The sequence below is a fragment of the Miniopterus schreibersii genome (genome assembly GCF_964146895.1).
Source record: "Miniopterus schreibersii genome assembly, chromosome: 9".
Taxonomy (NCBI): domain Eukaryota; kingdom Metazoa; phylum Chordata; class Mammalia; order Chiroptera; family Miniopteridae; genus Miniopterus; species Miniopterus schreibersii.
In genome coordinates, this window is record NC_138118.1 from 9,510,959 (window position 1) to 9,534,850 (window position 23,892).

A 23,892-nucleotide genomic window follows, 5' to 3' on the forward strand; every position below is an offset into this window, starting at 1 on the left:
ACTAGCTAGACAGGACGCTGCCGCATTCATGAGTTGCTTAATAAAGCCAATTAGATTTTCAAATTTACTCGGTTGAGTTTTTTTCTTTAGCACTTCACACGAAGGTTTCTAGTAATTCAGCTATCCACATTTGCCTTATAGAGGATGTCAAAAACTCAAAAGTGCTTAAACTCTTTTGCTCAGAATTATTTTATTTGGACACCAACCGAGACTGAATAAAAAATTATAATCTATAAAAAAAAATCATGGCCAGCCAGGTGTTGCTCAGCGGTTGAGCACTGACCTAGGACTATCCAGGAGATAGCGGTTTGATTCCCAGTCAGGGCACATGCCCGGGTTGCGGGCTTGATCCCCAGCTGGGGGCGTGCAGGAGGCAGCCGATCAATGACGACTCTCTCATCACTGATGTTTCAACTCTCTCTCCCTCTTCCTTCCTCTCTCTGAAATCAATAAAGATATATTTACAAAACAACAACAAAAACACCATGATAGCCCTAGCTGGTGTTGCTCCGTGGTTAGAGCGCTGGCCTGCCCACCAAAGGGTCCTGGTCAAGGGTATGTAACTGGATTGCAGGTTCAATCCCCTCCGCCCCAGTCAGGGCACATGCAGGAGGCTACCAATCTGTGTGTGTCTCTCACATCAATGTTTCTTTCTCTCCCTCCCCTCCCACCCCCCTCTCTAAAAGTCAGTGGAAAAATATCTTCAGGCGAGGATAAACAAAACACAAACAAACAAAAACACAAACAACACATCATGATATCATTTGGTTTTAAAAAATTATTACTGGAAATACCAGAACAAATGTATTTTCCATCCTTTCCATAAATAGTCCAAGTTCTGGAAATTCAATACAGCATATATGGGCATCAACCTCATATAAGTTATTAAATAAGATTGTTCTTTCCTAGACAGCACCCATTTATATTTGCCCTCAGTTAAACTTTCTTAATGTAGATTCACTCTAGTTTTTCAGGCTACAGTACTATAAAGATTAACATTAAAAAGAAAAAAGAAAAAGAACATTCCTGCTGTTTTATAAAACCATAACCCATCAGCTTGACAATGCAGAGCCTCGCAAAGGAAAACATGGGAATGGAGAAGAAATACTACAGAATCATAAAGCAATTATATGAAAAAGGCTGTGATTTCAAATTTACAAATACATGTGAAATTATAGTAAATCACTACAACATGCTGTCTCATTAACAGTAACTTACCTCAAGCTGATGCAGTAGAGCTTTTCCTTTTTTATTTATTTCTACCATCAATGTAAATATAGCAACTTTAATATCTTGTTCCACCTGCTTTTGATTTTGATTTACTTCAATTATCCTGAAAATTAAATGAAAGGGGGTGAGATCAAAGTAGGAAAGTTGTTTTACAATATTTAAAATTAATTTTTTAAGGTCTAAATTAGACCAAAATTTTTTCAGCACTTAAAAGCTCAGCTATTTCTAACGATGCTTCAGTTTAAATTGACTTTCTTGAAGATAATACAGCAGAAATACAATTCTTCTGAAAGACAGTCATTTAATTCAACCTTAAAATCAAAATGCATAAAATTATAAGAGAATGGACACATTTTAAGAAAATATGGTTTGGAAAGATTATGATAACACCCAGGAAAATCAATACTCAGCATCAACAGATGACAAAGAAAACCACAACTCTGGAAGAGTTCTATTTTATTCACTGCAACTAAGAAGTAGAAAAGGGTAAATGTGTTACTCTTGTTTAGTCATCTGAACTGCTACAGTATCCATTATATCTGAACAGAAGAAGCAAAAAGACAATGTAGTTTGTTACACACATTTGTCTTTAAATAAGCAGCCAAATAACTACTTTATGTTTAATCAACCACTAAATATTCTTTTCCTTTGATTAGAAAAAATCAATTTGACATCAATATCAGCTTTAGGATAAAAAACCTAATTTAAATCCTCATGATGGTAGAACAGAATAAAAAAGGGATGACCAATACCATGTTTGTAAGTGTGTAAAAGTGAATTAACTGTCAAGTCAGTCAGTCTAGTAAATTTAATACTTCTATAATCGATAGGCTATAAAGATATAAGCAATTAACACCTAATCCAAAGATTATTTAATTTTTACCACAATTCAAAAGCCAAAATACTTTCACACAATAGTGTATTACTTCATAAAAACAGCTTAACCACTAACAAAAGGCAAAAATAAAAATTAAAAAAATTGGAGAATTTACACTATCTGATTTTAAGACTTACTATTTAAAAAGCTACAGTAATGGAGTATTGACAAAAAAGAAAATCACAATGGAACAGAACAGAGTCCAGAAATATCCTCACACATATATAGTCAACTGATATTCTACAAAGGTGCCAAGACAATTCAATAGCAACAGAATTTTTTCAACACATGGTGTTAGAACAAATGAACGTCCATATGCTAATTTTAAAAGTGAAATGTGACCCACAGCTCATACTATATATATTGTAAAAGAGCAAAAAAAAAGTCCAAAGGGTAAATTTCATCAAGGGTGGATCTTTCACATAAAATTAGTAATTTAACAATTGCTACCATTTGCCACTAGATGGTAGAAATGACTGTAATTATCTCTCCTTATTCTATAAATATTAATTACAAGTTTTCAATTATTCAGTTACAAAACATTTAAAACCCACCAAATCACCAATTACTCCATCTGGAAAAGTACAGTATTGTGATTAAAATATGGTAAGGGAAATATTTTTTTTGGTTAACTATAGTTGTTATGTGAAAGAGAAAGGTAAAATGAAATGAGAGCTGATAAGGAATAATAACTAAAACACGCACACTAAAACTGTTACCACCACAATATATAATAATGACTAACTATACTACTAATAATGGGACATCAAGAAAAAGTTAAATTATATTTAAGAATCTTTTTTTTTTTTTTAAATCAGGTAAACCAATGAATTCTTTGAAAAAAAATTCCCAAATGCCAAACCCTAGTCATGTTCCAAAATTATAAGAAAACAGTTTATGATTGCTCTTATGGAAGATGAACCATGAAAGACTTACACAATTTTCCCTGAGAACTACACTCAAATCCCCTGTGAGGCCTCTTGTTCAGGCTCTTTCTAATAAGCATTTCTTGATTTGTTTAGGCAGACATGTTAAAAGACACAGGACATGGAATTTCATAGGTGTTGTAAAGGTTGCAAAATGTGTGTGTGCCACAAATGGGATAAAAAGGGAGCTAGACAAACTCCCTCTTCCCCAAAGAGGCCAGTGGTTTGCTCCACCAATCACTGAACTGTGAGACAGGAGCCTTGGACAGTTGATGGCATCTTCCTTTGGAGGGCAAAAATGTAACAGGCAATATGTAGAAACTACCTGACAAGGAATAAAAGGTGTGTGGAACAGTGTAACAATCCCTGGCTCCTGATCCGAATGTCTCCAACTCATTGCAGTTAAAAGATGATAGGCCAGGGGAGAAATCTCAAAGTTTAACAAAGTCTTAAGCAGCATTTATGTATATAATCAAGTGTTGAAATATTTTACAATCCTGGCAAAAATAACTGATTTTTTAAATCCTGGTTTTTCTTTAAAATTAAAAAACACAGATAATGATGAATTACCAATACTTTAAATGAGCTGCTATGAAATGCAGTTTATCATTGCAATAGTTTTAAATTTCTGGCTGAAAGATGCTTCCAAACCCAACTATGTGTTATTCGAGCCATCTGGCAGCTTACTTAGACCTATTTCACCATGAGTTAAATAAAGTGTCTGTTCTAAAAGTAAGTATGCTTAACACATTATATAAAAATGATTTATTATAATACCATAAATGTAAACTTACCTGTTCTGGATCTGATTTCCTGTGAATTTGATGTATTTTGTTTTTTCCATCAATTTGGTGATTAGTGTATCTATGATCACTTTCTGATTCTGAAAAGCTTCTTCTATAAATTGATATCTGAAGAAATAAGTAAATAATTATCACATGAATATATCTGTGTAAACTGAGGAAAAACCCCAAAGCAAAGAAATAATAGAAAACTATTTAAGATAATAAGAGTATAAAGGATATAAACAATCATATAAAATCCAAATATAGGGTGTCCCCCCAAAATGTATACACACACTTTGAATAATTATAAGGGCACTGTTTATTAAGATACATTTCATTTTTGAAATTGAGTTGTCAGCTGTTAAAGTGTGTATACATTTTTGGGGGACACCCTGTGTACCCCTATAAGGCAGGTTTTCCCCTCCTGTCAAAATTATCCCTTAAGAAAGAGTCTTTAGCCCAGCTGGGTGTGGCTCAGTGGCTGAACATCGACCTAGAATCCAGATAATCGGGGTTCGATTCCCAGTCAGGGCACATGCCCAGGTTGCAGGCTCGATCAATGACTATTTCATCATTGATGTTTCTCTCTCTCTCTCTCCTTCTCCTTTCCTCTCTCTGAAATCAATAAAGATATATATATATTTTAAAAAAAGAAAAAAACAAAGAGTCTTTCCAGATATTATTCATGGACACTCTTTAAATTATTTTGAAAATTTGGGAGACACATATTCATCATCATAGTTTTAGAGGATTACAGAGCTCACTTGGCCAAAAAGCAATCACAAGTATTTAAGCAGATTTATTAACTATTTTATAATTTCATAATTATGAAAGTTTGATGCTATAAACATTTTGAAGATCATTTTTAAACAATAGGCACTTTAAAATATTTAACTTAGAAGTGAAGATAACCTATGACAAATAAGATGATTCAAGAATATCTATAGAGAAAAAGACAACAATACAGAAGATACATATAAAGATTTTCATGAAAAGATTCTCATAAAATGTACAAAGTACAGTATTTTACATAATGTAATTTAAAAGTATAATTAAATTAAGTATTATAAACAGGGCTGTCAAAGTTAGAAAAAAAAGAGACACACAGATAATTCTATTTTTTCCTTTGTACATAATCATATTTGTAAACAATACTGTTTAAATTCCTTCTTAGGTAGCAAGTTTTTTATCTTAAACTTTTTTTCATTACTACACTGTTTGGGATCCTACTACAGTGTAATGTTAAATGAAATGTCAAAACCGTCATCTTCATCTTCTTCCTAAACTCAAAGTAAAAACTTTCAATGTTCCATTATGATGTTTACTAGTACTTTTCATAATCTTTATCAGGTTTAGGAAATTTCCTTTTATTCCTAGTTTGCTAAGAGCTTATATCATGGGATATATATCTATATGTTTTACATATATAATTATATATATAATATTTTGTATATGTATAATTATACATATATAGAGATGTGTTTTTATATTGATTTTGGAGAGAGAGGAAGGGAAGAGAGAGAAACATCAATCAGTTGCCTCCGTACCCACCCTGACAGGGGACTGAACCCGCATGTGCAGACTTGGAATCAAACTGGTGACACCTGGTGCAAGGGAGGATGTCCAACCAGCTGAGCCACACTGACCAGGCCAACCATGGGTTATATTTTTAATTTAATGTTTCTTCTGCCTCTACTGAGATGGTTATATACTTTTTCCTTTATTCTTTAAATATATGAATTACATGAATATTTTCAGATGTTAAATAAACTTTGTATTACTAAAATAAGGCCAACTTGGTTGTGATTACATTACCAAAAATCGTAACACTTCTGCCAAGGGTGCGTGCCTCAGGGCAGGCAACCGATGGACGTGACTCTCTCTCTTCCACTCTCTCTGGAAAGCAATGGAAAAAATATCCTCAGATGAGGATTTAAAAAAAAAAATCATAACACTTCTGAATTTGGTTTCCTAATTTATTTCCTAGAATTTTATTATTTAATTACAGTTTACATTCAATATTATTTTGTATTAATTTCACGTGTACAGCATAGTGGTTAGACAATCATATACTTTACAATTTCTTAGAATTTTTGGGTTCATCTCATGGATGAGACTAGTCTGTAATTTTCTATTCTTATTCCTCATAAAATAAGCTGGAGAGAATTTATTCTTTTGCCAGTCTCTGGAGAAGACTGTATAAAAAGGTGTTATTTGTTTGACTTTACCCATTTTGTAGATTAATCAGTGAAGTTATCTGGATCTGTAGGTTACTTTGTGGGGAAATTATAAATCATGGATTTACATGAAATAAAGGTACTCTAATTTTCTACTTTATTTTTTACTAGTTTTGGTAAGCTGTACTTTCTAATTATCCCATTTAATGTAAACATTTTCTAGTGACAGATATCCTTTTAATATTTTTTAATGCCTTTATAAAATATGGTGATGCCCCCTTTTCACTCCTATTATTTGGGCCCACTCTTTTTTTTTTTTTTTTTAAATATATCTTTAATGATTTCAGAGAGAGGAAAGGAGAGGGAGAGAGATAGATAGAAACACCAATGATGAGAGAGTCATTGATCGAGCCCGCAACCCGGGCATGTGCCCTGACCGGGAATCGAACCCCGATCGCCTGGATCCTAGGTCGATGCTCAACCACTGAGCCACGCCCAGCTGGGCCGCTCTCTTCTTAATCACTCATAAAAATATTTGGTAATTTTACTAGTCTTTTTGAAAGATTCCATTTTTGGCTACTTCATTAATTTCCGCACCTGTCTTTATTACATCCTTCTGCCCACTTACTCTGGCCTTGACTTACTCATTCTACCTTGAGATCAATGCTTGGCACATTTACTTTTTTCCTAATACACTAATTTAATTATACATACTTCTGTCTAATTGTGGTTTTAGAAATATATTTAAAAAATAGTATTTTCACTATCATTCAGATAAAAATATTTTCTAATATACTATTATCAGGATTTCTTCTTTTACACTTTATTAACTGCTTATTTTGAAATAATTTCAAAGTTAAAGTTGCAACAGTACGGAGTTCTCACATATACTTTTACACTGCTTTGTTTTTCAAATATTGCCTCCTTATAGCCCTTTAATTCCCTAGTAATTAGTATACACTTCCTAACAAGAATATTCTATTGTTTAACCACAGTATAATGATTAAATATAGGAAAACTGACATTGAGATAATACTTCCAGCTCATTTACAGACCATCTGTGGTTTGTCCCAATATTGTCTTCTTTATCATTTCTTCTCCCCCTGGTCCAGGATACCAGCCAGGAAAATACATCATTACATTTAGTTTTCATATGAATTATATTTCTTTATTTTCAAATATATGAGATTTTTCTCATCTATTATTACTTTCCAGATTAACTGTAGTTTACACAAGACTTTATATGATTTTAATCCTTTGAAATTTAAGACTGCTCTGGCATATGGTTAAATTTTTTTCTGTTTGTTTGAAAAAAATGTGTATTATTGAGCACAGTGTTTCTTAATGTCCATGAGGTCATTTGCTAATTGATATTTGAATCTTATGGAAATATCCTTATTTTAGTGTGCTTGTTTTGCCAACTGAGGTGTTAAATTTCCCACTCTAACTGTAAATTTGTCTATTTGTTCTAAGTTGTCATTTTTCTTTGTATATTTTAAGGCTATAGGGCATAAATTTAGAACTGTGTCTTTTAGATGAAGAAAACCATTTTTCATGATAAAGTTACCCCCTTTACCTCAGTGTACTTTGTCCGCTACGCCAGCTTGCCTTTGGTTAGCGTTTGTATGGACATCTTTCCCCATCATTCTATTTAGATACTTAGATTTTAGATGTTTCTCTTATAAAAAGCAAATCGCAGACTTTCTATCTTCTTCTTATCCAGTCTGAAATCTTTTAATTTGGAACATTTTATCCATTTACATTTATTATAACTATAAATATATTTATAGATCTATCAAGTCCTTATTCGATCCTAGACAGGATTTCCTTGTTGCTTTTTCTTCTTCGATCTGTATTTAAACTGACTATTATTCCATTCTCCCTCCTAAGCACTTCTATTCTTTCAGTGACTAAACTTTTCAATCTCTAGGAAAATACCTCAAAGAGGAAAAAAGTCCCTACCATTCTCTGTCCCTACTCCAACCCAATCCTGGTCCAATAGTTCTTTACTACTGAGCTCTAAAATTTCTTATCAATGATTTCTGTGTTTTGTCCAGGTTTTCTAGTTATCCTCACTGATGGTTGGTCCAAATTATCTAGTCTGCCATTATTAGGAGCCTAAACCATTTTAAGCAATTATATTAGAATCTACTGCTTAAATCAGTGGTTGCTAATTCAAATGCCTTTAAAGGTCAGGTTTAAAAGTAACTCTAGTAGGAACTACGATGAATTGGAAAAGGCATGCCTCATTTTAAAGAGCACTGAAGTCAATTCCAGTCAAATGCTGACATGAAAGTATAAGGGGCCCAGGGATACAACAGCTTCCATTTTCTAAAAATACCAAAGATCTAATTTTATTTTTTAATGTAAAATCTCATTTTACATTTCACATATTTTAAAGCACTGTGTGGGCTAGTGGTTCTTAGCTCAGGGTGACTTTGTTCCCTAGGCCATGTCTGAATACATTTTTGGTTGTGACAACTGGGAGGATGCTACTGGAATCTAGTGAGTGGAGGTCGAAGACGCAGCTAAAGACCACACAAAGCACCAGACAGACCCCATAACAAAGAATTATCTCTGGTCCTAAACGTCAAATGTGCCAAAGTTGAAATGTTCCTGGATAGGCCAACATACTGTTGGCAGAACAAAACATTGCCAGCAGTCCTCTAGTCCCATAAAGCTGTATTATAAACCCACGTATATAACGAAAGGTGCTGGTACCTGTGCTCTTTATGTTCTAGTAACTGGCAGTCCCGACATGTCAGTTTGTCACACGTTTCACAGTAAAGCTTTAGCTGCTCCTTCTTATGAAAAGGGCAAAACACTGGCCGCTGACTCGTCACACCCACTGCCTCTGGAGGAACGATGAGAGGCAAAAGTGAGAAAATTAACACAACTGAATAGTAAATTAGACTGCTTATTAAATTTAAACCCATTGATATATAAAAGAGCTACAATTTCATTGACAACATCACTACCACTAGGTTTAACAGATATTAAAATGTTAAGTATTCTCAGCATTTCAGAAGGAAAATATAAATGAGCTCTTTACTCTATTATAAATTCAAATTAATTCAGAAAATAAAGAAAATGTGTGGTTAAAAATATGCTTTATAAAATTAAAAAATCTTAATAGCCCAGGATAAGTGAGTGTGAACCAATTTGATGTTTTCTATTCCAAGTATGGGGGACATTTTAAAAAATGCAATTCAGAAAATCTAATAAAGATGTGGTAAAAAAAATTACTTCCCCATTTTTGCAAAAATCCTAACAAAGGAAACCCACTAACACAGAAATAATCACAAAGTTTTCACTATTTATTATGGTCATCCATGTAACTGCACAATAGTTAACTAGAACAGGAATAAAACTGGGCAATACTTGCTATATTGTTAAATGGAAAAAATCAGAATACAAATAAATACAATGATTAAATAGTAAACACTACCAGTTATCTCACTAATAATTAAAAGTAAAATCCAAATATTTCAAAAGTAATCCCACCTCCAGAGATAATCACTATTAATAACCTAGTATGTGTTCCTTTGGATGTTCTTCTATAAATTGATATATATATATATATATATATATATATAAAAATAAAACTATATATACTATATATATAGCATATATAGTATACTATATATACTATATATATAGTTTTATATATATATATAAAACTATATATAAAACTATATATACCCACTATACTAGTGGGTATTTTGTTTTATAAAACTGAAAAAATGGCACTATACATATTGTCTTGTAAATGTATTTTCCCCCCCACTTAATTCTATCTTAGACACCTTTTCGTGTTAGTAAATACATCTACTTATTTATTAACTGTATAGTATTCTATCAAAGGGATTCTGCCAGTGGCCATTTGAATGTTTCTTACTTTTCAATATTGTCTGATAGTGCTGAAACAAACAAATGAAATGCATAAATCACTGCATGTTTCCATAAGACAAGTTCCCAGTAATAGAACCGTTGGGAGAAATGGCAATTTGTATACACATAACTAAACGGTATCCAAAAAACCGTACCAATTTGTACCCCTACCAGTGTAGACTGGCTATTAGCTTACTGATAAGGTTTTCTCAATATTTTTAATCTTCACCAATTTGGTAAGAAAAAAAGAGAAACATTTCACCATCTTTCGATGCATTTCTTTAATAACTGAAACGGAACAATCTGACACATTCATCAACTATTTTGTGTTTAAGAGTCTGTTTATAACCTCTATTATTTTTATGTCCAATTCTCTTCTCAACTTATAAACACATTTAGTATTTTTTTCCAAGTGCATTCTTTAGAATTTTTAATAGAAAAATTTATTTAACAATTGGACCAACAAAATATTTTTATGTATTAATTTTATAAACCAAAAGTATAAATAAATGTTATGGGCTATTTGAACCCAGGGACATTTTCTAAGTGTGGATATTTTTGGCAGGACCAAATATCATTTGGTATGGACCAAACATGCTCACAGATGTTTTTGATAGGACCAAATTTCAAGGATCTTTTCGTGTGGATCATATGTCCCAGTGGATGTTTTGAATAGGACCAAAAGTCCTGCAAGAATTCCAGCAAGGCAAAAATGGTTCAAGATGACTAATTTTAATATCTTCCCTCTGTCCTTCTTAATGATCATGTGGTCTGGACATCATAGTTGATAGGGTGACCATACATCTTTAGTTGGATTGAGACATCCTGGTCTGTGCCTTCTGTCCACAAATAATTATTTAAAAAGCTTTCGATTTATATAATTAGGACATCATATCACCCATTTACAGACTTCCTTTATTTATTGAAGAATTTAGATCCTGACTCATAGTCATCCTCCTTGGACTAAGTCTCATTATCATTCCGGATGATTTAGAATTCCACACAGATTAATGCATAAAGACACGCCTCTCAGATTTGCTCATCTCCAGAGACCTGCACTTCATTTTAGCTACTTAATCCATGTAACATACATCATGATCCCACCCTAGATTTTAGGTTGTCCATAACTGTTCCATTTCTGTATCATAAGTTCAAACATCTCACTCTAATACCTTCTTTCTAACCTTCCAAATTCTTAGATAACTACTCTCACTGTACTTCATCAATATCTCTAGTCCCTAACCATTTCTTTCACCCCATCAACTGGCACTATCAGCTTCATTTCCTTCATACAGTTATAATCCCCAAATTCTTCATTTCAGTACATGCATCTCCATCTCTTACCCTGTTGAACTTTTGGAACATATGTCCAGCTAAACCCCAACCCTAGATAAGTTCAATTCTTCTCTATACCCACATACAGACTGCTGAGGTCTGATGGAGGATATTTTAAGGCCTACAGATTAAATGTAATCTTGATGCTACCAAGCAATCCTTCTGTTTCCAAAGCTGGAGCTCTCTTTCAACTAGAGTTATTTCAAATATCCTCCATATTCCTTACCTTTCATTCCTATTTCCTCCTCTCTTTTTCAACAGATGGTTGGCTTCAAAGAAAAACAGAAGTCTTCTAGCACTCATTTATTAAATTTACCTTAATCTATCTATACCTGGCCTTTTCTCTTTTGTGTCTTTTCTTTATCAGTGTCCTCAGAAATTATAGCCCCTTTTCCTGTGTCTCCAGACTCCTAACCTCATCTCTTAGTATTCCTGCTCTTGCATCTAACTCTCCAGCTACACTCAACTTTCCTCCTCTGGAAATCTATGCACATGCTTCAATTTTCCCCACTCCTCTCCTTTATGTGATGAACTATTTATCCTTGAAGCGCCAGGCTTGGCCTCCCACCTAAGTCCCCAAATCTGAATTTGGTACTCATTCCTTTTGTGTGCTCCCATAGAACTTATGAGGCCAAATTATATTTGCTAATTTGAGCGTAGTCTTCATAATACTAATAACTCCTTAAAGGTAGGAAGTACCTGTTTTATTTACCTATTCATCTCCAGTACGTAGCAAAGTTCCTGGACTATAAAACAGGCATACAAACACTGGTTGACTCAATGAATAAAAAGCAGTAAAATAACTTTTTGAACAAAGGTATATTAATGAGCCATAAAAATCAACAAAATTCTGAAAAATGCTACAACATGAATGAACTCTGAAAATATTGAGAGAAGTGGAATAAGCCAGACACCAAATGATACATATTGTATGATTCCACTTGTATAAAATATCTAGAATAAGCAAATTCATAGACATAGTAGATTAGAGGCCAGCAGTAGCTGGACAGAGAGGAATGGGCACTTGCTACTTAACAGGTACAGTTTCTTTTAGGGATGAAAGAAAAGTTTTGGAAATAGACAGGGGTGATGGCTACAGAACACTGTGAATGTAATTAATGCCACTGAATTGTACACTTAAAAAATAGTTAATGGCAAATTTTAAGTTACACATTTTACTACAATAAAAAAAGTATTTGTGAACTTTACAGTATAAGCAAAACAATAAAAAACCTGAAACCATAATTATATAAAAAACAAAGCTTCTTTGATGTCTACATATCAAATATCACAAAACAGATTTACTACAAGCATTATCAAAGGAAAAGTTGTAAAAATTTTTTTCTAAGCTTGTCAGTCTGAGAAATAAAAGGAAAAAAATGAGAGAAAATAAATTTAAAAATCAAATTTTTTTCTTCATTTGCTATACATTCACACCAAATTAAGGCACTTCTAGGAAAGGCAAGTTGGAAGTATGAATATAAGGCATAAGAATTCTGTATCTATTCATATCTATTCATAAGTGTATTAAAACATGTCAGTGTAGAAAGGAAGAAAGGAAGAAAAGATGGTGGGAGGGATAGAGAAAAAGAGATTAAAAGAACTAATTCTTTACCTGGAGATACTTCCTCTTTCTGTCTCACCGTGTGGTCTTTGGTGAACTTCACCCTTTGATGAGCTCTGATGCATGTCTTGCAGAGCCATTCAACACACTCGACACAAAACCCATTAGCTTCTGCATTGTCCTCACAGCTTGTACACACCTAATAAGAGAAGCACATCATATCAATTTTTGAGAAAACTGAAAAGGTGGTCACATCACTAGTCATATGTAAATGATACAACCATACTTGACTATCAGTTACCTTCTTAACAGGGTTTGTAAATTTAAACTGATGTAATGTTTTAAATTATAAACATATGGAATGGAAATATAAGGACAATGTCCTTAGTTCACTATAGCAAATACTTCAGGCACTATGCTAAGTGTTGAGGATACAACACTCAGGAAGAGCAAACACAGTCCCTGCCCTTACAACACCTAGTCTCACAGATGGAATACGGATCCAAATTCCAGGTCGCCCACTTACCAGCTGAGCAGTCTTGGGCAGGCTACTTAGAATGCTCATGTTTATTTTAATTTTTTAAAGATTTTTAAAGTTGATTTTTAGAGAAAGAGGAAGGGAGAATGAGAGAGAGAAACATCAGTGTGAGAGCAGAACACTGACCAGCTGCCTCCTGCATGCCCCTCAATGGGGATCAAGCCTGAAATCCAGGCATGTGGCCTGACTGGGAATCAAACCTGCAACCCTAGGTGCACGGGACAATGCCTAACTGAGCCCCACTGGCCAGAGCTAGAATGCTCATGTTTAAAATGGGAGTAATAATATGAAATTTACTGAGTAGTTGTGAAGATTAAATGTGAGACAAACATTATTGGAATAATCATACTAATACGTAACTACAAACTGAGAAGTGTCATAAAGGAAAAGGCATGAGCTGTTAACAATATATGATGGGGAAACTGATCTCATTTTAGTAGGGTTGGAGAGATGGGGAAAGTGAGAGGAGAGATTACCCAGACAAGGCTTTCTCTAAGGAGATCATATTAGCACCAAGATATGAAAGTTAAGTCACAATTACTGATGAAAAGCCTTTTAGGCAGAGAGAACAGCATGTACAAAAGCTTCTGCAAAAAGAGCATAGCAGGTTCAAAGGGCTGAGAGAAAGCCAGTGTGGCTGAAGTGGAGAGATCAAGGGGAAAACTGGCAAGAGAAGCCAGTGGCATGGCAGGCAGGAGCCAGATCAAGCAGGATCACAAGATAATTTGGTGTCTGTCTAAAGAAGTCTCCTAAAAGCTTTTAAGTAATAAGTGAAGTGGCCAAATTTGCATTTTAAAAATCACTGCCATTGCAATGTAGAGAAGAGATTAGAAAAGGGGCAAGTGTTTCTGCATAGAGACAAGTAGGAGGTTTTTTTCAGTGGTTTAGGGGAGAGGGGGTGGAAGTGGAGATGAACAAGGAGATTTAGAAAGTAAAAACAGACTGGCTTGCAAAATGCACAGCATATGGGAGGTAAAGGAGAGATAGCTCCTATATTTCCAGCTTGTATAACTCTGTACATGGTGTTCTCTAAGTTACACAACATATAAGCGGTTCTCATATCATCAGTGATGGGGGGAGGGGGTACTTCCCCCTCAGTCAGTGGTTCACATTAGCCAAATTCCAAATTACCTGGACAATATTTCTATTAACTAAAACCCGCCTTATCTCAGCTCTTATCTTCAACAGTCTAACATTATTTGATACCACTGACTCCTACACTTCCTAGAAATCATTTGGATTCCCTAAAACCTCCAGATCCTCTTATCTGTCTGAATGCCCCTCTGAATCCCACCACTACTCTTTTTCCTTTGATTCTGTAGATTTTTATTAGAGTAGAGATTGGTCTCATCCACTCCCTTAGCTTCAACTGTCACCTCAATAAGGATGTCCCCTAAAATGGAATCTCCACACAATGCTTCAAAAAGGAATAAGGAATCTCTCTATATATTGCTAGAGAGGGATCTCTAGTACTATATAAAGCAAAATTTAAAAAGGGAAGCAAAAAAGCAAGCATGACACTGTTTATTTAAGAAAAGATGGGGTTTGGGTGGGATGACTTATTTGCTTATATTTTTATTTTTATTTTTTTAAATGTTTCTTTATCTTTATTGTTGAGACGATTACAGATGTCCCCCTTTTATTTATTTTATTTTTTAAATATATCTTTATTGATTTCAGAGAGAAGAAAGGAGAGGGAGAGAGAGAGATAGAAACATCAATGATGAGAGAGTCATTGATCGAGCCTGCAACCGGGCATGTGCCCTGACCAGGAATCGAACCCCGATTGCCTGGGTCCTAGGTCGATGCTCAATCGCTGAGCCATGCCCGGCAGGCCAGATGTCCCCCTTTTAACCCCACTGATCCCCTCCACCCCACTTCCATCCCACCCCCAGGCCCTCCCCACATCTCCCCTTGGTGTGGGGAGGGCTTATATTTTTAAAACGTGTAAAATTACTTAAAATTATATATAAAATAATATTAAAAATAAAAGGATAAACCATTAAGGAAATTAAATGGTTACCTACAAGGCAGAGAATAAATAAGGCAGACGGGCAGATGAGACAGAAATAGAAGTCTGAGTTCTCTGAATACACCCTGTATTGACTTTACTTTAGAACTACAGACAGTGGTACCTGGGTTTTCGAACGTCTTCGTTGACAAGCATTTCGGTTTACGAACACTATAAACCTGGAAGGAAATGCCTTGGTTTTCGAACACGCCTCGGAAGTCGAACATGCCACACGGCTTCCACTGAGGGCAAGATCCTGAGGCCTAGCTGTCGGCTGCTGATCCCTCAGTTTTCGAACGTTTCAGAACTTGAATGGTCTTCAAGAATGGAGTACATTCGAAAACTGAGGTACCACTGTAAATATTTTATATGTTGTTATACAAATTTAAATTTTAAAAATTAAATCCCTAAACATCAAAAGCAAAAATGAAACAAATGAACCTGCCTATCAAGTTGGTGGCTTAACCACAGAGAATAACTATTTACTTCAAGTAGCTTTAAAAGGTGATGATCTGATTAAGTATCTCCAGTGCATACATATATTCTGGCTGTCTTTCTTGTTTTCTGTTTTGATAGAAACAACTCTATTCTTCTATACTCTTACTCTGCAAGCCATATTTATGCTTTATGAGCTGGTTTCACATTAAATTCCAAGAATAGGTGGTGCTGCAATGCCAGAGGAAGAATCAACTTGATTGTCTTAATGGGCTTCTTATTTGCTAGCAATTTCTATGCACATCATACACACCAAAGCTGCTGCACCCCAGCAGCAGCAGCAGTTCCTTCCCATAGCAACAGTTAGCTCCACCTTGAAGTTTTTCTAATACTAGTAAAACCAGCTTTAGAGATACCATCTTTAGAAATACTAACATCATTGACCTACTCCTGCTCCTCTGAGGTCTGAGATTTCAAGGCACAAGGCTCAGAGACCATCACAGGACAAGCAGAGCCTCCTCTTCAGATGTTTTAAACTAACATTCCATAAGGCCCATCCTCTAACTTATAATATTCCAACCTTTCGTCTTTGTTCCCGAAGCAATCGTGAAACAGAACAAAGTTAGAGGTATCATGCTACCTGATTTCAAACTACATTACAAGGCTAGAGTAACCAGAACAACATAGTACTGGAATAAAAAGACATATAGATCAATGGAACAGAATAGAGAGCCCCAAAATAAACCCACACCTATATGGTCAATTAATATATGACAAAGGAGGAAAGAATGGGGTAAAGATAGTCGCTTCAATAAATGCTGTTGGGAAAACTGGACCAATACGTGCAGAAGAATGAAACTGCACCACTTTCTTACACCATATACAAGAATAAACTCGAAATGGATTAAAGACTTAAATGTAAGACCCGAAACTATAAAACTCCTAGAAGAAAACACAGGCAGTAAACCCTTTGATACTGGTCTTAGTAATATTTTTTTTGATGTATCTTCTTGGGCAAGGGAAACAAAAGAAAAAACAAACAAATGGGATATCAAACTAAAAAGTTTTTATACATAGTGGAAGGACACCATCAACAAAGCAAAAAAACAACTTAATGAATGGGAGATATACCCAAATGATACATCCGATAAAGGTGTTAATATCCAAAATACATAAGGAACTCATACAACTCAACACCAAAAACCAAATAATCCAATTCATAAATGTGGAGAGAACCTGAATAGACACTTCTCCAAAGAGGACATACAGATGGCCAACAGACATATGAAAAGATGCTCAACATCACTAATTACCAGGAAAATGTAAATTAAAACCACAATGAGGTATCACCTCACACCAGTCAGAATAGCTATCAGCAATAAATCAATAAACAAGTATTGGTGAGGATGTGGAGAAAAGGGAACCCTCTTGCACTATTGGTGCAGTCACTATGGAAAACAGTATGAAGGTTCCTCAAAAAGTTAAAAATAGAACTACCATTTGATCCAGCAACCCCACTTCTGGGTATTTATCTGAAGAAATCCAAAACGCTAATTCAAAAACACATATGCAACCCTATGTTCATTGCAGCATTATTTACAGTAGCCAATATATGGAAGCAACCTAAATATCCATCAACAGAAGAATGGATAAAGAAGTTGTGGTACATATATACAATAGAATAATAGTCATAAAAAAGAATGAAATCTTGCCATTTGGGACAACATGGATGGACCTAGAAAGTACTATGCTAAGTAAAATAAGTCAGACAGAGAAAGACAAATGCCATATGATTTCACTCACATATGGAATCCAAAAATAAAATAAACCAACAAACAAAACAGAAAAAAACCATAGGTACAGAGAACAAATTTATGGTTGCCTGATAGGAGGGGGTTTGCGGGGACTGGGTGAAAAAGATGAAGGGATTGAGAATTACAAATTGCCATTTATAAAAATAGTCATCAGGATGTAAAGTGCTGCATAGAGAAAACAATCAATAATATTTTAATAACTATGTATGGTGTCAGATGGGTACCAGACTTAACAGGGTGATCACTTCATAAGTCATATAAATGAAACTAATATAATACTGTATGTCAACTGTAATTGAAATTTTTTTAATTAAAAAAAACCCAAAAACATAAATTAAATAATTAACATTACAAAATGAATTAAAATGGTTTCTGATTATACCCAAACTGTCATAGTTTAACCTATAATATATAATGTATGTTATATATATTTATACATATACTTAATATACATTAATATTTATTTCAATAATAAATATGAACACATCACTAAATATATTAATATTTATTTTTTGTATTTGGAGAATATAATTATGTCAATGTAATTAAGAACCAACATTTCTAGTACTGTAGAAGTGAGATAAATATAAAATCAAAAAGGTAAAACCTGCCCTGGCCAGGTGGCCCAGTTGGTTGGTGCATCATCCTGTACACCAAAAGGCTGTGGGTTTGATTCCTGGTCAGGGCACATACCTAAGTTGCAGGTTCCATCCATGGCTGGGGACCATATAGGAGGCAACCAGAAAATGTTTCTAACTCTCCTTTCCTCTCTCTCTAAAAATCAATGAAAACATATCCTTGGGTAAGGATTTAAAAAAAGGTAAAACCCTACAAACATCCACTTCTCATGAGTCACCTCTGAAAAATGCTAAGAAACTAAGGCACTACTCTAAAAATTAGTAAAGAAAGGGAAAGAATCAATGTTTAACCTACCTTCCCTTTTTAACCAAAGAATAGAGAAAGAAAGCTCTTTCCATCTCAGTGATGAAATAAAGGGGAATGATAGAATGACTATGTCATTGTTTTACAAAGCCCTAATGAAATATGGGATTTGGCAGTGATCATTAATGGACATGAACATCAGGAAAGAGAAAGACAACCAAACATCAGATGCCTCCCAACTAAAATACATATGGACATATGAGAGAAACACTTAAAATGCCCCCTCACCCCTTTCCACCCCTGCATCCAGTGGGACCTGAATCTAACCCAGCCTCTACATTTTTATTATCAGTTTACACAAAAAACAGGAGAAAGAGAAGCACATTAAATAACTTTACAGAAATGGACAGCAAAATTCAGAACAGGGCTAACTTTACAGAACTAACAATCCAGTTCCTCCAACAAATATGTTAAAAGAGAGGAAAAAGAAAGCCAGTGAGGCAAGAGGTAATTTGAGATTACATAAAAGATATTTTTGAGATAAATCAACCAAATGCATTCATTGTGTGTGCCTTATTGGATCCTTATAGAAACAAACCACTGTTTTAAAAAAGAAACTGCAACAAATAGAGATATTTGGTCAGTGTCTGGAACTTTGATGACATTAGAGAATTACTGTAAATTTTTACATATAAATTAATATGGTGGTTGTATTTATAGAAAAATTTTCCCATAGTAATAAATACTAAAATATTTATGGAATAGATGATATAAATCCTGGGATTAACTTTAACATAATCTAGTGTGTAGGGGGGAAATGTCAGGTTATCCTACATAAAACAAGAGTTGATAACTATTGAGGTAGGTAATGGGTACATGGAAGTTTGTTATGCTAAAATGTCAATTTTGGGGAATGCTTGAAATTATACATCACAAAAAAGTTTTAAAAACTTTATCTCTAAACTCTTCAAAGCTCCAGTGGAAGCACAGAAGACATCTCTATCTTATAGACAAACTAATTACATTCAAAACCACTTCTCTACACCTGTCTACTTCTCTGCCCTCTTTATTTCTGTTGAAAGGAACCACGATCCTGGCCTCTCTCATCTTTCACGTGCAATCAGGTGTATCAAGTCCTGAGTGGACGTAACTTACTTCTTCCTTTCCTTATTACCACCATGCTAGTTCAGCTCTCACTCTCACCTAGTGCGCTTCCTAACTCCAATTCATCCTACATTATTACCTCTCTAGTCTTTATCCCCAAATATCCCTATAAGCACCTTATTCTTTGAACCGAATTTAATACTCTCCCCATCTCCACTTATTTAAAATTGTCTATTGGACTCTATCTCTAGTTTAATTGATAACTTCTTTTATGTTTTTGTAACAAAAGCAGAGTAAATAAACTTACTGAAAACTAATTTATTATAAAGAGGTATAAAGCAGCCTCTTAAAATTGTCCTTTAGATTTGAATCCCTTCGATTCTCACCTTTTATCATAATTTCATGTGGTATCATTACTCCACCCTGGTGATTATTTATGCTGCTTTGCTTTTGAGTTTTCTGGATTGATCACATGTACTACTAGAGTTCACCTAATAAACTATAATTAATGTGTGATATGACTACAAAATACATCTAAGTATTATTATATATAAAGCAAAGTGATATGGCAGTCTAGACAACAGAAACAAAATCAGTAGTATTCAAAAGGGAACTTTCAGAGGGGTTACTTGACACTGTAGCTTGCTTAAATAATGATAATTTCATTCCTTAAAGCTGGTTTCACAACAGTTAGAAAAGTTAATTCTCTGCACCAAACCCTGTTCTGGTCTTGATGAAAGTTCACATTAGGAAGAGTTATGTGTATTTTTGAAACAAAAAGAGGTATTTTAGTTAGTAGTGGTGGTCATGTTCATTTAAAGCGAACCCTAATTTCCTATAGTTCCCAGGCGGGGAATATGCTGAAAATGAAAAGTACAGAAACTTGGCAGTGTGACTACTGAAGAGTCCTAAACATTACTTTTTAGATTTTTACATTTTAGATTAATAATCATTTTTCCATAGTCAGATTCGGTTCCTTCACAGATCTGTTCCAAATTAAAGAAACTGCCTAGAGAAACTATCAATGAGTCATGATCCAAAAATAGACTAATACACTACACTTATTTAGCACATATTGCAGAATTATAGCTCACCTCCGATGGAGTACATACACTAGGAACCTGACATTTAGATTTAAGAGGTCAACAGAAATGTTCCACCTGTGGGTTTATGGAAGTAGGGAAAAAAGAAAAACATCACTGGACCTCTAAATGCAATACCTTGGACAATGCTACCAAATGAGGCTTTCAAAGAAACACCATGTAGAAAACAAGACTTTTTTAAAATGTAGAAACTGTACTGGATGAAAAACATGAAATTTCCATGTGTATCATTATAGAGGTTATCATTAAAACAAAAAAAATTTTTAAGGGGGGGGCTTAAAAATCTAATTATCAATAACAGAATAAAATTACAAAGAAATAAAATGAAATGATGTCAAATATAGAATAAAGGTTTTCTCTGACAGGAGAGGGAAGGTAGGGGTGTCATCAGGGCTTTTGTATTGGCCCTGTTCTACTCCTTAAGATGAATTATTCATTGTTCTTTCTATGCATACGTCCCTCTAAAACAGTGCATCGTTTACAAAGATAAATGCTCTAATGTCTGGCACCTGTCATTTTTGAGCCCTTCAGCATTTCAGGCCTCCACTAAGAGGAGAGAAAGATTCAAGACAATACACTTACCTGGTTAGACTTTTCCACTGTACTGCTGGGAACCTCAGTAGTATCCTTCACAAAAAAATTATCTATGATGTGTCGCTCTGCACATTCTTGGCTACAAACTGGACATCGAATGACTCCAACTGAAAATGACATAAAAATTGAGATATAACTGACATAACATTATATTACTTTCAGGCATACAATATAATGATTTGATATCTGCATATATTGTAAAATAATCACCACCGTAAGTTCAGTTAACATCTATCACTATACACAGTGACAAAATTTTTTCATGTGGTAAGAACTGTCAAGATCCGCTCTCCTAGCTGCTTTCAAATATGCAATACATTATATTGTTAACTACAGTCACCATGCTGTACATTATATTTCCACGACTTATTCTACCAAGCACTAAATCTACATATCATCCAAACTGTGAATAGGTTATAATATTCACTCTCTTCAAATTCATACCTGCTACTACTTAACACAAAGCAATTCAGTTTATGTACATATGATTATACAAATGTGTGTGTCTATACATATCCTGCACCTAGTATATTAAATGAATAAATCCTCATAATTTTAAATGAGCTACCCCTTCCAAATAAATATCCTGTACAGTACTCTTTTTATTGTTTAGCAACTTCTCTAACAGTGGTTTTCAAATAGGGATATACAAAAGACATGGGAGATTGCTGAAAGAACAGAAAGCTCTGCTTCTCTCTGGACCTACAGAATCAGGATTTGTGAACATGGAGCAGACATACTTGTTTTATTTAAAATCTCCTTGGGAGATAAAGAAACACTATTCTGTTTCCCTTTAACAAAAGCAAGTAATGTTCATTTGGGTAGAGAGGGAAGAATCATCTTTCATAGTGCTTGGTAAAACAATAAATAATTATGAATAAGTTAATAAATTTTAATTAAATTTTTAAATATTTAATATAAACTTGATGCTGTAATTTGTCCCAAGGAGACTGCAATAAGGTTCTCAGATAACGTTTTGCAAAATAAAATGCATAAGAATGAACACAAAATAATCCAAAGGTCAATTTTTATTTGTATATACAAGCCCTAAACAAATCTTTTAAATTTAAAAATCCATTTTACAATAGCAACAAAAGCATATTATTAAGTACTTAGGAATAAATTTTTAAATATTTGTAAGACCATGTGGAGAAAAATGCCAAGCTATATGTAAAAACCTTAAAATAGCCCAGCTGGTTTAGCTCGGTGGTTGAGCATCGATCCATGAACCAGAAGATCACAGTTTGATTCCCAATCAGGGCACATGCCCGGGTTTCGGGCTTGATCCCCAGTGGGGGGCATGCAGGAGGCAGCCGATCAATGACTCTCTCATCATTGATGTTTCTATCTCTCTCTCTCTCTTCCTCTCCCTCTCTTTCTCTATGAAACCAATAAAAACATTAGAAAATAAATAAATAAAATAAAAACATGAAAATATATCTAAGTAATTAAAAAAAACATGTTCATGAAGATGTCAAGTCTCCCCAAACATATCTACAAACTCAATGCTGTTTTAATAACACTCTCAACAGGAATTTCAATAGAATTTTTCATTGAAGTTAATTAAGAACCACAACTAGTCAAAAGACTGCTATGAAGAAAGTGAGAAAACAAGATCCAAACTGGGAGATCTACACAACACATATAATTAAAGTCTGTAAATATGTGACAATGCATTTTGCAGAAGAGAAAGACTGCGTAAACACTTTTTCCTTAATCCTCCAGATAAGTATGGCTAAACCTCTAGACATTCTATATAAAACAATCATAAGACTGAAAAGGTAGAGTTAAGGTGGTAGACCAGCTAGAGAACTCAGAACCCAAGGAACCTAGGTTTTCTTTTAGCCTTATATAATAAAGTGTGTGTTCATGAAGCCACCATCCCCAAAACTCTAACAGGTATAAAAACAAGAAGTACCCAGAAGCATGATTCCTCTATCCAAAGGACCAGGAAAAGGGCAGTCTAGCAACACAGAAAACTTTTAGACAATAACTACTCTAGTCCAGTCAAACACCACAGGGGGTGAGGGTGGGGATGTGCTTCCCTTTCCCACCATCAGAGGCCGGTGGGACACCTACACTTCCCACCTTGGCCGAACAGAAACCAGGTGCCCTAGCTATCCCCTGCTGGGCATGTCGGAGAAGTCTGGTGGGGATTGAGGCTCTGATACCTTCCCATTAAGTTGTAACAAGGCCCCCTGCAGTGTCACTGGAGACCATCTGTGGAGTGAATCTGACAGTTAAGAGTAAATATGTTTCGGTATTAGGTCATAGAGTCTAGAGTTGTAGGTGTAGGCTTGAATTAAATGTTTCAATTGCTGTGGTTGTCACACAGTTTATAGTCAAAGATTAAGAAAGTATGTTAGTCATGTCCTAGAGGCCTGCCTGTAAAGCAAGTTCCAAGAAAAAAATGTTTAAAAGTATACTTTGCTTGAGATAACAGAAAATTGTAACTAGTTAAGCATAAAACAATTGATAGCTTAAACAAGAAGGTCACAAAATGTTTAGTTTCTGCCTTTTGCTTTTAAAATTACATCACTGATGCACAATTACAAGATGTTTTGCAGAATTTTGGTTGCTCAACCTGTTCAGATCGCCTGTCCACAGTTTGAAGGCTCCAGACAAG

General features: G+C 34.5%; 1 protein-coding gene across 3 annotated transcripts in view; it reads right to left on the minus strand.

The window, feature by feature from the left end:
• The window catches only part of TRIM24 (tripartite motif containing 24), an 89,407-nt gene that overhangs the window by 29,989 nt on the left and 35,526 nt on the right, over positions 1–23,892 (minus strand). For all 3 annotated transcript variants that reach the window (XM_081146474.1, XM_081146473.1, XM_081146475.1), the window contains exons 2-6: positions 21,255–21,373; positions 12,837–12,984; positions 8,717–8,849; positions 3,828–3,944; positions 1,219–1,333 (exon numbers count right to left, since the gene is read on the minus strand). In XM_081146474.1, coding sequence (XP_081002600.1) covers positions 1,219–1,333; positions 3,828–3,944; positions 8,717–8,849; positions 12,837–12,984; positions 21,255–21,373 — 632 coding nt within the window. The remainder of the gene's footprint in view (positions 1–1,218; positions 1,334–3,827; positions 3,945–8,716; positions 8,850–12,836; positions 12,985–21,254; positions 21,374–23,892) is intronic.